Consider the following 16,902-nt stretch of genomic DNA (forward strand, 5'->3'; position numbering starts at 1 on the left):
TAAAGTGTTCTTCTTTCTGAGACTGATTGGTAACTCAACATATCAACAGTTTTTATTTATTGTCAATTGTATTTATTGAGTGCTTATTATGTGCCAAGCACTGTACTAAACACTTGGGAGGGTACAATATTCAGAGTTGATAGACATGGTTCCGCACCCAAGAAACTTACAGTTAGTCCCGTTCTTTTAAAGCTCCCTTTCTCAGTTTTATGAGAAAGGGAAAGATACCAATAGCCAAAAACAAAAGGTATTACCAAGGAAAAGCAAGTTATTGAAACCTATGATCGTCCCATATTCCTCAACTTCAGCTGTGAATATTTTTTCTTCACTAATTCTGTAGCTCATTTGAAGCTCCATTTTTTATTACTTTACATCTTACACCTCTTCAATATTGTCCCTTAAGTTAGTAATTCTCATGCCCATCCATCTCATTCTCTTATCACATGCAGTACAGAGTGGGTTGTAGCATAATTAATTACTTCACACTTGTAATTATGAAAACAAAAGAAAACAAGTGAAAATTAGTATTTTACATAATTTATGTAGATTTAATTCACACTAAGAACCAAAATGCTGTGGGGCTGTGGTTTTAAATGTCGTAAGTGAGCAAGATAGATAGTTTAGTAGCCTAAAATTTATCCCTTGGCAGTGTTTCAACCTTGCTGTGTCACCAGAGAGTCACGTTTACATGACCCTGTATACAAAACCAAAGTAGAGAAGCATGCAGTCTCCTTCCCATCAAGGTCTCACTTTGAACATCTGAAAAGTGGGTGCTTGATGATTTAACTTTTCCTGTTGTTGTACCTAGGATCTATCATTAGGTTCTCAAAGGTGACTGGAATTTTCCTCAAATTAAGATTAGAGTTTTTATAAATTTCATGCTTTTAATTCAGGATAGACTGTCTATGAATGTCGAGGTCAGACATGTTTCTGTTCTTAGAGTGTGCTTGTCTGTCAATTTTCATTTAAAAAAAAGTCATGCACAAGGAGAGGTGTCAAGTGAATCCTACTAAAGTTTTAAATAGATGCTCCAGAATGCAAAGCTTTCTGTATTCCGAATCACCAAATAACTATTTTTTTCTTGTTTCTCCCAGTAATTTGGTTAAAAGAAATTCGCCTTCCTAGAGTTTATGGCTCAAATCGATCAAAGGCAATTTTTGAGTGCTTACAGTGTGCAGAGTGCTTGGGAGAGTACAGTGCAACAGAGTTGGTAGATGCATTCCCATTCCTTACCTTCAACGTTCCAACTCAGTAGTGATTTTTAGACTTTTTTTATGGAAGGTCCTTCTTCTATACAACCTCTTAAAGTAAACAACAAAATCAGTGCTGAGTTACATACCAAGTTCAAAAATCCAATTTAGAGAGGGAGGGAGGAGTTACTAACAGTCAGCATAGCCAGTGTCAACTAGGTCCATATTCCATGCTCTAGGGTGGCATGAACTTCAAGGGGAATATTTAGAGATAGCAGTAGAGAAGCTAACAGTATTGGAAGTCAGTGTGAGAGCCTGTAGTAAAGCCTAGAGCTGTGGCCACAAAATGAGAAAGCACAGGAAGAAAAAAGAACTTTCTAGTTATAGCTCCCAAGAGGGCCTGGAAATATTGAAACAAATCGAGGTTGTGTACCTAAGTATGGCCATAAAAGATTGACTTTTCCCAAAGGTAAAATATACAGTGTTACACATCACGAATATAAGGGTCTTTCCCAAATAATTTCTATTATGAACAGTTTCATAGAAAGAATGTATATATAAATATTTTAAAATACATTGATATCTTTTCATTTATGTTTTTAAGTACTTACTGTGGTCCAGGCACTATAAGCGCTTAGATACATACTAATCATGTTGGACACAGTCCATATGCCACATGGGTCTCACAGTCAATCCCCATTTTACAGATGAGTCTCAGAGAAGTTAAGTAACCTACTCAAGGTCAAACGGAAACATTTTCCAATGCTTTAAAGATTTTGAAAATATGAGAAGAAAATATTTCATATCTAATTTTAATCCAGACGATGCATGACTTCCCTAAGGATATAGAAAGACTCCTTGTAAGCACTCTGTGTAAAATGAAATCATGAGTAAAACTGCATTGAAAGTTTAGGTTTAGATTTCAGCTATTCCTCCAGTATGATCTCTTTTTTTTGTTTGAATTCCAAAGTTGGTGGATGAGTACATAGATCCTGGCATCTAGGTGACAGTTGCACATTTGAAAACATGAAACCAGGCTTTTAAAATTAGTTTTAAGTTTGGCTCTGAAAGTGTTTTTGAAGTGAAAGCAGGCTGAAAGGAGAATTAATAAAACATCATCCAAATAGCAAGAAATAATAAAATGGTTGAAAATGGAATCATTCAAGTTAATGTGATAGGTATAGGATTGAAAAATATATGTAAAAACCCATACATTTTGCATGCATAAAATTTACTTGCTAGCCAGGTCAGAAGAGGTGAAATAATTTGGAACATGTAGGTGGTTGGGTTCTAGAGATATCAATAGAAGAAGAGGACTATTTTGGAGAGAGTGGGCATGTGGTTGAGGTAGCAGAATGAGTTTATGTTCAGAATTCAGAGATGGAGGTGTAAAGGATGGAATCTGTGGTGTGAGACCTGGTGCCATGTTGGGACCTGGACCTTTTATAATAATCAAACTTTGCACCACCAAGCCAGGTTTGGGTTAAGGTGTGGTACAAGTAAGGTGGAGTCATAGGTCAGAAAGCTGACAATGCTGAGGAAGTGTGAAGTTGACAAAATAGCTTGATGATCAAAGAGTAAATTGATGCTTCTGAGGCTCTATGCAAGCAAGGGATTTGGAAGAAGGAAGTGAGAGCTATGAAATACAGCACTGTGACCTGGAGGACAGTAGGTTATGAAATTAGTAATTATAATGGGTGGGAATCTTGCTTAGGTTATAAATTTTGCTTGTCATTGAGCCCTTTTTTTAAAGTATCTTAGGGTAGAAGAAGTTAAATAGGATTTATATTCTTAGAATAAAATTTGAATCAATTATTAGTATTTTTTTTTCTTTGTCGGCCTTTTTTCTTTGTCTTCATTAAGGCCACAAAAATAGAGAATAGCTGTTGTAAGTGACAAAGACAATTTCAAACAAACAAACAAAATTAACTAGCAATGGGAAACTTGTTTCTCAAAGTCAAGAATCCATCCCAGTCTAACAAGTTCTATACTTTAAAAAAGCCTGGAGATCTAATTTTATACTTTAAATGCCATAAGACCTCAAAGGGACTAAGCTAATGACTGAAATTTAATGTTGGCAAAACTTTGTTTTTATTTAAATATTTTCGGCTTTTCTTTAATCCAAATGAAAAGATTCACAGTGGTTAGGAAAAAAGCAGTTTACGTTAATAAGCTTCTACTGTAATTAATGACTGCTGTAAAAGGTGGAAAAAACAAAGGCATTTAAAAATATATTTTATGCAAAGTTGAAAAGTTTCTTAAAAAGTAATAAGAATAAATTAGGATTTGAATCCTCTGGAGGGCTATTCAGGGTGATTGAATTTATGTTGACTAATTCAGAGAGATTTGTGAGGAGGCAGCCTAGTTTCTGCCATTCTTCCCTTTTGTGATGGTGCTACTGTGGAAGATCTCAGCCCAATAGAACAGAGACTCTCCTTTAATGTCAGAAAATTAGAGATGATCTGGCCAAGTATATAGGCTGGATTCATATATCTGGTATTAGATTGGGGCCCAGGGGAGCTGGGTGGAGAATTGTAGGTAGTCTCTCAATGTATTCTGGCCATAGGAAGGCAAATGACGAGGGGATGGCTGTGTGCTTGACAGTCCTTAAAAAAGAAACTATTTCTCCTTGTTTGGGAAGGGGGAAGCATGGGAAAAAGAGAACTTGTAGCCATGGCAAAATATCCATTTGCAAAAATATCATAAAAGATGACTTGTGCCTTAGAAGAACCAATAACAAGCCAGTAAATCACAGAAGGAGAATTATATACTATGGGAATGAAAGGCAATGTGGAAATGAGAATGATGTCTTCCATTTAGGACAGGACTTAAAAACCTAGTCAGAAATGAACCTTTATACTGCTTCCTGTTCACTGCTGCCATCACTGGAAGAAAGTACTAGGCTATTAGAAATGAAATTTACTACCCTACCTTGTTCCACTGGCTGCAAACTTCCCAAAGAACTAATTTCTAACTGGAGAAATAAATTCTACATTACTTAGAAATCAAGTAATGATGGAGCAGTAAGTAAAATGCAAAATATTTTGAAGGGTTTTGTTATTGTTTTTTGACATTTTCTGGGTATTAATAAATTTACCATTTGCAAGTCTCTTTTATTACCTTTTATGTTCACTGGCTAGTGCTATTTCAGTGAATGTGAATTGGGTGCTGAAACAGATAGAAAAGTAGTGGGTTGAGCCAGTTAATACAGGTAATTAACATACTTCTCATTGGTAATATCAGACCTATTTTGTTTGCAGTAAATGTGATTTTTTCATATTCATGGAGGGCAGGGATAGTAGGGACAGAGTGAAATTCCAAGTCAGTTCACAGAACTCAATCTTAGCCAATGATTTCAACCCTCTTTAGGGGTTTCTCCTGGACCAAGTATTTCCTCAAGCTGCCAAAACAAGTTAGCATCCTGAGGTCTCCTTTTCCACCCTATCGGTGGAGGGTAGAGAAGCAGTGTGGCTTAGTGGAAAGAGCCCGGGCTTGGGAGCCACAGATTGGGGGTTCTAATCCCAGCCCCGCTACTTGTCAGCTGTGTGACTTTGGCCAAGTCTCTTAACTTCTCTGTGAAATTACAGTTTACCGTTCATTTTACAATTACCTCATCTGTAAAATAAGGTTTAAGACTGTGAGCACCAAGTGGGACAACCTGAATACCTTCTATCTACCCCAGCACTTAGAACAGTGCTGGGCACATAGTAAGCACTTAATAAATACCATTATTATTATTATTGTTATTGTTAGAATTACCCATAATAGACCAAGCAGCAAAGTGAAGAGCAGCATAGACACCTACCCCCAAATGCTGGAAGAACATCTACATAACCAGTTCCCCAATAATTAAGAATTGCAAACCATTTTGCCTCTCAAGTACACTAATTTATGTGCAGTAAAAATATATGATACAAATTTAAAGGTATTTCTGGTTTTGCCTCTTGAGAAGACAGATAATCTCTTTAAAAGGATTAAGTAACAAGGGTGACCATTTCAGTGACATATTCCATCATAAAACCAGGCGAATCCTTAAAGGCACTGCCTCTGATACCGTAAAAGCCAAGTGAAGCAAACGCTATCCCAAGTGATCTCATTTGTTTCACTAGAAGGTTATCGCAGCAAAGCAGTAATTAAATGGAACTATTTGGTGTCACGGCAGGAGCTCTTCTGTCTAGCTGTTCTGGGGCCTCTCTGGGCAGATTACTGTCTGTCAGAAGTGAGAAGAAATGAACAGATGCAGTTACTTTTCATCTCTTCAGGGGCTCTTTGAAGTGCCACCTGGATTAACTACAGCACATCTGATTAGATTATGAACCAAGTGGAAAAAGAAGCATTCATAGTTTTCACAGGGAAGGTTGGATTTTTGTACTCCGAGACTCTGGCAGTAATCATTCCCAACTTTTGTTCTTTTTAGTGCCAAGTGCCATGCCACAGAATGTCTCCTTGGAAGTGGTAAATTCAAGGGTAAGTCCACCATATGTTCCGTTTCATTACCACTTCATGTCCATCTTCAGCATCATCTGTGCCCTCTGGGGGCTGGGGAGAGGGGGAAGAGAATGGTTTTAATATGGAGAAATGATCTGAAATCAGTAGAAAGCTTGGCCTTATAGTCTTTTAGAAATGGTTGAATTGTGCCATCCTTTACCTTCTAGGATTTCAATTTTGGTGTTATTGTTTAAGGTGCCCAAGTTCAACATGTTCCCTCTTAATGAACTCTGGCTTGAGAGAGCTTCTTTTGTGTGTGGACTTTCTTATATCCGTGTCTTTGGGCATTACTTCTATTCTGCACTGCTTTGCAAAGCAGCAAGAGAGTTATGGCAGCTCAAATGAATATTAAAGAAGACATTAGGAGATGCAGCAGTCTGAATCTCCAAAGTTAGTTTATTCAGGTGCAGGAATGATGCCTTGAGAAAGTCATTTTTGACAAGATTTTAATGGTCTTATCCAATGAAAGGGTGACTGCCTCCCTCTTGGTGTGAAATGTCCAATTTACTTCCAGAATGGCATTTTCCTCTGAAAGAGGCCTTAGAAAGCGATGATAAGAAAAAAAAAGTAAAAGTGGAGAGAAGTAAAGGGGAAACTCAAGGTCAATAAATCAGGGATAATAGAGGTCATTTTGGAAAAAAGACTATTGAAGATTGTAGAATCACATTCTTCTCTGCTTTAGGTTCAGGTATTTTGAATATTTGTACCTCTAAAGCTATAAAGATTGCCTACCCATATCTCATTTTTATTTGGCTGCTAATAAATGACATTTTCCATTATTCAAAAATTGTCCCTTTCAGGGTCTTTCAGTAAGTTGGGTTATTGGTCAGCATTGCCCCCTTTAGTTTATCCTGATGTATTTTATTCATAGTGTAGCAATTCCACTGGTAATAAAGTAATGAAGGGATCTCCTCCAGCAGAGCATGGATATTTCTTTAAAAAAATCTGTAGTAAAAAAAAAAATGAATTCTTTGGGTTACTCACTTTGCTAGACTAACAAGTGTGAATGATACTCCTATATAATGAAATCTTCCAAAGGCTACATGAAAGCTAAATTGCATCTAGAATCATGATTTTCTTGCTGGGCTTTCAGTAATAAGCCAGAGGATAAGTTTTCCCAGGTCTGTTGTTTGGAAATTCATTTCTGTCCCAAATCTGTATGGGGAAATATCCAACATCAGCTAAGTCTAAACCATAACCTAAGATTCCTGCTATTGCAGTATTCACCTCATCATCATCATCAGTGGTATTGAGCACTTATTGTGTGTAGAGCACTGTACTAAGCTCTTGAGAGAGTACAACTGATTTGGTAGGTGCGTTCCCTGCCCACAAAAAGCTTAGACCCTAGAACCTAGTGGAGAGAACACATGCCTGGGAGTGAGAAGGACCTGGGTTCTAATCCCGGCTCCTCCACATGTTTGCTGTGTGACCTTGGGCAATCCACTTAGCTTCTCTAGGTCTCAGTTACCTCATCTGTAAAATGGGGACGTAAGAGTGTGAGCCCCATGTGGGACAGGACCTTTGTCCAACCTGATTAACTTGTATCTATCCCAGCGCTTAAACCAGTGCTTCACACATAGTAAGTGCTTATCAAGTACCATTATTACCATTATTATCTAGAGGTAGATTCCATCTCAGGCTTTTATATTTATCCCTGTCCAGAGTCTGTACAGGGTCATAGAGAGATGAGGTGAAGTTCAGTGGTCTGCCAACATTCAGTTAATCAGTGTAATATTTATTGAACACCTGCTGAGAGACAGGCACAGTACTAAGCGTTTGGGGGCTATATTAAAGAAGCAAGATGAATGGTTTCTGCCATGAGGGAGCTTGCAATATCATGGAAACCAGCTTGGATAGCTGCTAATGAATAGGAGGAATCTTGGATCAATCGGGAAGTAATATTTAAGAAATCTTCTAGCTCCACCGAATCTCTCCAATCAACCCAGCATTTTCCAGCCCTACCATTCTAACTTATCACAAGCCACATTTTGTTGAACTGAAATCAAGGCTGACAGTGATGGTACCTTTGGGAAACAGGCAAGATGCATTCGTTTCCTCTTTATTTTCGTCAACCTTCCGTGAGAATTATCTCATGCAGTCATGAACAGAAACACCTCCATGTCTATTCTTCTCATCCATCTACTCATTGTTCTTGAAGCACGGAATTGATATTGGGATATAGCTTGTCCACTTGTATTCGAGATTCCAATTTGACTCAAATCCACTATCGTTGCATTGTTCCTTCAAGATCACAAGCCAATTCCCTGGCTAATTTTCTTAGCAGAAATGGCATCAATTCTGATGTTTTGTTTCCCACATCTATTGAGTGACAAGCAAAAGCTTGGGCAAAGGGTTATAGGTATTTACTGGATCAAAGATAAATGTAAAGATATTCCTAGGTAGACAAGGCTTTTGCCTATTCACAACACTTCAGCTTTGGAAAATGACTTTATTCAGGCTCATTTTAAAATATTTTTTCGTTTTGCTTTTCTTGCCTCTCTGCTTTCAGAGGTCCTATTTCTCAATTAACATATTTATGTTTTGGCCTCTTTTTCTTTTATCGTTAAACTCTTTGTTCATCTGTAGTCTGTTTTCTCTAGTTCTTTTCACTCTCAGCTTCACACTGATCTTTTCCCTTTTATCCTCCTTGCCCTGAGTAAGTTAACATAGAATGAATCGATTAGACCGTAAGCCCGTCGATTAGACTGTAAGCCTGTCGATTAGACTGTAAGCCTGTCAAAGGGCAGGGACTGTCTCTATCTGTTACCGATTTGTACATTCCAAGCGCTTAGTACAGTGCTCTGCACATAGTAAGCGCTCAATAAATACTATTGAATGAGTCCTGGAAATAGTCAGTAGGCACAGATGCATTTTTTTCACCACAAATGACATGATACAGAATTCGAGGGGATAAAAAAATAAAAAGACCATCCTTTTGAGTCTTATGCCTTTTACTGGAATAGTGAGGAAAGATTCTCATTGCAACTTAATGTGCTATTAACTTGAATGTTAAAATTTCATTCACTAAAGTATAATTCTAAGGCAATATTATATGTATGTCCAAAATAAGATGGATAATCTTTGAATTTGTATACTTTCATTTTTTCTAAATCACATCATAAGTTATTTCATTTTATCCTGATAGTATTCCTACAATTAAGGCAATGAAGGTATTACTTTTCTTATTTACCAGATGAAGAGAAACTTTAAAGTGCAGAGACGTTAATTTACCTACGCACAGTCAGTCAACCAATGGTAATTACTTAGCACTTACTCTGGACAAAGCACTTTACTAAGCACTTGGGAGACTCTATACTGTAAACTTGTTATGTACAGAGAATGTGTCTGCTAATTCTGGTTATAGTGTAGAGTTCCAAGCACTTAGTACAGTGTTCTGCACATAGTAAGTGCTCAATAAATACCATTGATTGATTAATTACATTACAGTAGACTCGATAGGCACTTACGACCACAAAGCGGACTAATAATAATTGCGGTACTTGTTAGGAGCTTACTATGTCCCAAGCACAGTTCTAAGCGCTAGGTTTAGAATGTTAATCAGGTTGTACACAGTCCCCATCCCATGTGGGTCTCACACTCTCCCCATTTTATAAATGAGGTAACTGAGGCCCAGATAAGTTAAGCAACTTGCCCAAGGTCACACAGCAGACATGTGGTGGAGCTGGGATTAGAACCCATGTCCTTTTGACTCCCTGATCCATGCCCTATTCACTACACCACACTGCTTCTCAGCTAGTTGAGACTAGTGAGAGAGCTGGGACTAGGTCCCCACTAAAGAATGATACTCTATCCTTCAATAAAATATAGTATAATAAGAATATTTAAGAATAATAATAAGAATAATATTAAGTGCTTAGTACAGTGCTCTGCACATAGAAAGCGCTCAATAAATACTATTGAATGAATATGTAGGAACTCTTTTGGATATTAATTATGATTCACTTATTTATTCCAGAAAGAAAAACTACAAATGGAACACATGTTTAATTTTGTATGTATGAAGTTAATGATACTTAGAAGTTACATGTGGGAGAAGCAACTATCTGCCTTCTCTTACTCGACTGTAAACTTCTGAAGTGCAAGGATCATGTCTACTAACTATCATATTGTAGTCTTGCAAGCACTAGTACAAACACGGGTCGGCGAGTCAGAGGGACCTGGGTTTTGATCCTGACTCTGCCACTTGTCTGCTGTGTGATGTTGGGGTGAGTCACTTAACTTCTCTGTGCCTCAGATACCTCATCTGTAAAACAGGGATTATTAATAATAATGGTATTTGTTAAGTGCTTACTATGTGCTAAGCACTGTTCTAAGCACTGAGCACTGTTCTCAGTGCTGATACTATGAGCCCCATGTGGGACAGGGACTATGTCCAACCTGATTAGCTTGTATCTACCCCAGTGCTTAGAGCAGTGCTTGACATATAATCAACACTTAACAAATACCATACCAAACTAATATCATTAGTTGATTAATTGTGTGTGGAAGAAGAAAGAAAAGTAATACTAGAGGGATCTCCATTTTCCTGGGGATTCACCTGGCAGGGCTAGATAAACCCCAGTGACAAGGAGAAACTTCCACAGACTCCATATCTCCGTGGTCTGCAGAATGAAACTGGAAAATCCTAATGAGCCATGTTGGGCCAAAATAATGCATAATGATAATGTTTATATTTGTTAAGTGCTTACTGTTTGCAGAACACTGTTCTAAGTGCTGGGGTAGATACAGGGTAATCAGGTTGTCCCACGTGAGGCTTACAGTCGTAATCCCCATTTTGCAGATGAGGTAACTGAGGCCCAGAGAAGCTAAGTGACAGTCACATAGCTGACAAGTGTCAGAGCTGGGATTCAAACCCATGACCTTTGACTCCCAAGCCCGGGCTCTTTCCACTAAGCCATGCTGCTTCTCTTAGCACTGCTGAGCTGGCTCTGAGCCAGGTTGTTCTCAAAACCCAGTATCACTTCTGGATAGTATAAGCATCATAATTTTGCAAATCTTACCTCTCTACCTTTCAGTCTTGTAGATTCCTTTTGAACAAGGATTGCATCTACCAGCTCTGCTGAATTGTACTTTCCTGAGTACTTAGTACATTGCTTTGTTTAGATTTATACTTCAGTGAAGCAATGAACATGAATCTAAACTACTGTAAACCAATTCATACAATTTTAGGCAATTTAATGTTCTTATTAAACAAATAAATGGATCTTAGAGCAAATTAAACCCAAGTGGTCTTTGGAAAGCCAAATAACTCGACTTAGATTAGTTCATTTTGGACACACAATCAGGACGTCTAATTCTCTGGAGAAGACACAAATGCCGGGAAAAGTCCAGGGAAAATGAGAAAGAGGCAGACCAGCAGGTAGATGGATAGAGACAACGACAATGTAAGAACCGTTAGGTTGTGGGTTATGACAGAGGACAGGACGTTCTGGAGAAAGTATATCCATGATGTTGCTGTGAATCGGAAATGATTCGACGATACAATAATAGCACTGTTCTTATTAAACAAACACTTGGGTTGTGAAAATTGATCATTAAGCCTAGCAAATGGAAAATGGACTGGGATCCTTTTATCTTGGGCCATTTCTAAGAAAGAAAGTAAGTGTTTGCATTTTAAGTCGCTAGTTCAGCTCATAAAGGTACAGAAATCCCTGTGACTCTAGGTAATCATTTATTATTTACTGCTTTCTAAGCTTTCTAAGCTCTGGGGTAGATACAAGATACGGTCGATTCAGAGGTCACAGAATGAGTGTAGTTCATTTGTATTTAATATAGTTCTGGTATTTAACTTTTTTCATGGACTAGCAAGAATTCAACACATTTTTTGCTCATTAAAAACATCTGCTTCCAGAACCAAAGACAATGAAATAAGTGGGTTCATAAAGCACTTCAGATATAGGAGCATATTACTACTGAAAACTATGGAGGTACTTTCTGTTAAATATGAAATGAGACTATCTATCAAAATAATATCATTTAATATTTCTAAATAACTGGAATAGTCTGACTCATGTTTCATAACATCTGCACCTACAAAGCAAGCGTAAAAACTGTGATTGGGATGTTTAGCTGAGCCCAGTTTGAGATAGCGACTGTGTCCAACCCAGTTTCCTTTGTATTCCCCACCAGCGCTTAGTTCAGCGCCTGGCACATAGTAAGTACTTCACAAAAACCACAATTATTATTACTTTTAACTAATCAACAACTGAACCTGTTATTTTGGAACTCTAAAGTTTCTCTTTGTCTAGGGCCCCTCCAGTGGTTGGCATGAATAACTCTCCAACCAAGGTTTCAGAGACTATTCTCCAGAAAGAAAATGAAAACTGCACAGTTTCTAATGAAAAGAAAGAATGAACCAGTCAAACAGTTCATCTCTGCCTTAGATTTAAAGTAATTATTTTACATAAGTATGAAGAAATATACTGGAAAATATCTTGCTCATGTGTGGGCTGTCATGCTGGGTTCAAACCAGGTTTCTGAGAGTGGCAGATTCAGAGACATTGGTCAGATTTATGTCTCAAGGGTGCAATTACTGCATAATTGAGAATGAGCCATGGCTGCTGATGGTCCTCCTAACTGAGCCATTTGAAAAGCATTTTCCGCCTCCCACACTTAAGGCTGTAGCCTGGGATAGACTCTTAAGTTATTGTGGTAATCAATGTGGGAGGAGGGATGCCCAGAAGAGTTGGAAAAGGGGTCTGGGGATTAATTTGTAACCCTGTGAGTGCTAGGAAAGTTGAGCTCACCTTTGCCTTGATCTCATAAACTGGAAAACACACCGATAAAGAGAGAGAATTCCTAACATCATTTGATAGTCTTTTAGGTACTCAGCAAACAGCTCTTGAAATAATAATCATGCTGGTAATCAAGCTCTGCCACGTGTTTTTGAACAGATAAACATACTGAGTAACCTAGAAGCACAAACCCTTTCTTCTATGAATGCTTATGAATCTCTGTGGCAAGAAGTAAAACCTTGTCTCATTATTGCTATTGTTACCTTCATCTGTATACTCTCAGCTACACAATGCTCTCCACGTGGGACAGACTGTGTCTGATAGCTCTTATTTATATTTCTTCCAGAATTTAGTTTAGTCCTTGGCAAGAAGTAAGACTTAATACCGTAATTAATTTCAATTTAGACTTCAAGGCCATACATTGATTGATATGTCATTGGGTAGATTTCAAATTAGTGATTCTAAGACAATATAGTTCAGAAAATTTAGAAGATATTCTATCTGTAATATAGGGTATTATTTCAAGGGCCTAAATCCTTTCCCAAAAGGAAAAATTCAAGTACTCATATTATTTAGAGTTCATAACTATCCACCAAAGTCATTTACAAAACTCTTCAGCTGTAGAGGACAAATTCTGACAGGGTTGTGTATACTTTCCAGTTGTTTAGTTTCAATCTTTGATTTGACACTTTAGAATTGGTGTAAGGATGTGTTAAAGTTTGGTAAGGGTAAAGTTGCCAGCAGTGAAATGAGTGCCGAGTTATTTTCATGAATGAATGACTGAACGGACCTCTGTAACTTAAGATAACATTGCATCCTCAGATTCTCAATGGGCCAAATTACAATTCAGACAAAATAAAATAGGCATGCTTTATGACTGGCACAAAAGTGCAGTAATGGGTCAGTTCAGTTTCCATTATTTTAAAATGAGAAAAATAACCTTAGTGCTCCACTGATAGCCTTACCTCTGCAGAGAAATTACAAATTTAATGAATTACAGAGACATTCTTCAAATAGGTAAATAATTGTTAGATGAGGGAGACAGATATGGTACTGACAAGGGATTCTCTTTTCAGAATTCCTACTCCAATGTTATTAACTAATCCAAATTGGCAGAGAGGAATACTGTCCTTACATTTTGGGGTTCAGAGCCTATACTGATCCATTGTGGTAATAAAGAGTTCCCCAGGAAAATGTTACCCAACCCCCATTGTGGTATAGAAAGCCAGTCTTTAGAAACAGAGAGTGAGTGGTGGAGAGCTTTGCTTCCCAGGATTTATAGAGGTAGAGCAGGGATGGGGATGAGCAAAGGTGATGGAGGGGAATCCAGTGGAGTGTAAGAACCTTAGCAAAAAGCTCCCGTTTTACCCTCTCATTCTCTTACAAATGCAAATCTCGGGAAATTGTGGTATTCCTACCGCCCCCCACTTCCTCATGCATCCGCAGTTGCCCTTCTGAGACTACCTGCCCTTTGGAGGAGGGAATAGTTTCTCCCCAGAATAATGAAAACTGTGCTATCACCACCCCACCCCAATTCAATTTTACTAGACCTTCTTATATAAAGCACTAAACTTTGAAGTTTAGCTCCTCATCTTCCCAATCTCTTCCGGAGGCAGGACTGCTTTATCCACCGGGCACATTTGCCTACTCCGGCCATCAAGGTCTCAATAGCACTCATCCCCACGGCCATACTATGGTTTGCCACAGACCCTACTAAAAAATAATCAGTAGTACCAGGGAGAGATGAGCCTAATGATGATAATGATGTGTGATGATAATAACGATGATAATCTGGGCCTGAGGGCTGTATTAAGTGCCAGACAGATACAAAACTTAGTCACAGTCCCTGCCCTATATGGGGGTCTCAGTTTAAAGGGAAGGGGGAATGGCTACTTTATCCCCATTTTACAGATTAGGAATTTAAGGCCCAGAGAAATTAAGCAACTTGCCCAAGGTCACATAAGGACAAGTGGCTGACTGAGCTGAGACCAGGCTTTCTCACTTCAGTACCATGGCTTAGTGGAGAGAGTATGGGCATGGGAGTCAGAGGACCTGGGTTCTAATCCCGGCCCTGCCACTTATCTGCTGTGTGACCTTGGGTGAGTCACTTCACTCTTTGAGCCTCTGTTCCTAATCTGTAAAATGGGGATTCAAAGTGTGAGTCCCATGTGGGATAATCTGATTACTCTGTACCTACCCCAGTGCTAAGAACAGTGCTTGGCACATAGTAACCACTTAACGAGTACCATAATTATAATTATTAATCCTGTGTTCTTTCCACAAGGTCACACAGCTTGGTGGTATAGAGCTAGGAAGGAGAGGGGAAGAAGAGGCAAATTTGTTCCACTGTTTGTTTTTTCTTTCTGGCAGATCAGATAGTCGATCCCTTTTGCTGAGTGGGGATTTTTCATTTGAATTTCCAAAGAAGGATGCTCTTACTAATCTTGCTGTAGCCACTATCAATTAGTTTGCACAAACATTGACATTTGACAAGAAGATGAGATTAAACATCTGACTAAATTTAAGCCTGCTGAGGCTTCCAGACACTATTTTAATATTACACGGCTATTTATACTTCATTACACAGACGTAGTCTTTTTCATGGGGTTTAATAAGATTTTCCTCTTCACATCACATTTTTCTGTGGTGGAAGATTTAATTTTGAGACCAAATTAAATTAAATTTAGGCCTGGCAAGATAGCAGCTTGTGAATTTACTATGCAGACTGACAGATGACCCAAACAACTGATGCTTCCTGTATACTTCCATCCAGTTTTATGCTGGACAGTCCAATTTTCGACCGTCCCATTCCCCCATGCTAATACTCATATGACCCTGGATGCCTTTTTCTGATATTTTTATTTTAAGTGTTTGTCGCCATCTGTTTTTCAATCCTTACCACTGTTCCCCATGATTTGGAGGCAACTCCTGCACTTTCAGGGACTGGGAGGGGAACACAATAATAATAATAAATTCTGGTACTTGTTAAGTTCTTACTATATGCCAAACCCTGTTCTAAGCACTGGGGTAGGTACAGTTAATCAGTACTTATGAGACGAGGGGTAATATGTTCAAGATTCTTCAGATATCTGCCCACTACCTTTTAATGTGTTCTTATGATGATTACTCCTCGCTGCCCTCCCTGCCTGTAGCCTCTACCTTTTCAGAACATACTGTATTCTAATGTGTAGATTGTTTGTTAAAATATTGTTCTGCACACCATATCTCAGAAACTTTCAATAGCTGCCCATTCCTCTCTGCATCACACAAAAATTTATGACCAGTGACTTAGTCACTCATTCTCTATCTCCTTATTAGGTACTCACCCTGATCGCACTACACCCCAGCATGCTGTCTTCATTCCTGTCTACCAATGCACTCACTGGACCTCATTTTCATTTCTCCCAACTTCTTGCTCAAGTCCTCTCTCCTGCCCGTAGCTTCCTCCCATTTCATATCCGGCAGACCTTCATTCTCCCGATTTCAAAGCCCACCTAGAAGAACATTTCCTCAGAGAGACTTTCCCTGACTAATTTTTCATCTCTCCAACTTCAGCATGTCCAGGTGCCTAAGCATTTCTGGGTGCCTTCTTTACTCACATCCCCATATGGTAGTTATTGCATATCTTTATACTCTATTGCTTTCCCCGAAGCAGCATGGCTCAGTGGAAAGAGCACAGAATTGGGAGTCAGAGGTCATGGGTTCTAATCCCGGCTATTCCACTAATCAGCTGTGTGACTTTGGGCAAGTCACTTTACTTCTCTGTGCCTCAGTTACCTCATCTGTTAAAATGGGGAATAAGACTGTGAGCCCCACTTGGGACAACCTAATTACCTTGTATCTACCCAGAGCTTAGAGCAGTGCTTGGCACATACTAAGCGCTTAACAAATACCAGAATTATTATTATTATTATTAAATTGTAAGTTTCTTGAAGGCCAGAGTTATCTACTTTAGTGTATTCTTCCAAGTGCTTAGTACAGTGGTCTGCACAGAATAGGTGCTTAATAAATGCTATTGATTGATTTTTGAAGCCTTCTATACATATCCAGTGTAATTTTGGCTTGTCAGAGGGGTGTCTGATAATTTTGAGTGCCATCAGCAGCCACCCTCTGTTTCTAAGTCTCTTGATAGGCCCCTGTTACACCATTTCTTTGAACAAGGGCCACTTTCAGGTGTTAACTAGGGCTGATGTTCTTTTAATGTACCCTACTTTCAGGCCTGTAATCCTATTAGGCCAAGGTCTTTCCTCCTGAAAACCTAAAGCACCCAGGAGGACAGCATTCAAAGAAAATAAAAGGTTAATATTTAGGAAACCCAAGATACCCTTTGCTTCATGGAATCAGAACAATCTTTCTGATTCCAAGTTTTTCTTTCCAGTCTGTAACATCATTGAGTGTTAGGCTAAGATGACCTGGTCTGGTTTCAGTGAAGAGCAGTGAGCCAGACACAAGGTCACTGCCAATGGCTT

The 16,902-nt window shown here is 38.6% G+C and overlaps 1 protein-coding gene across 1 annotated transcript in view; it reads left to right on the plus strand.

Annotated features, from left to right (window-relative positions):
- DCC (DCC netrin 1 receptor) overlaps nt 1–16,902 on the plus strand; it is a 644,354-nt gene that overhangs the window by 378,180 nt on the left and 249,272 nt on the right. The window contains 1 exon segment of the mRNA XM_039911321.1: nt 5,608–5,657. Within this exon segment, the coding sequence (XP_039767255.1) occupies nt 5,608–5,657 (50 nt within the window).

This window comes from Ornithorhynchus anatinus, chromosome 3 (genome assembly GCF_004115215.2).
Source record: "Ornithorhynchus anatinus isolate Pmale09 chromosome 3, mOrnAna1.pri.v4, whole genome shotgun sequence".
NCBI classification, from domain to species: domain Eukaryota; kingdom Metazoa; phylum Chordata; class Mammalia; order Monotremata; family Ornithorhynchidae; genus Ornithorhynchus; species Ornithorhynchus anatinus.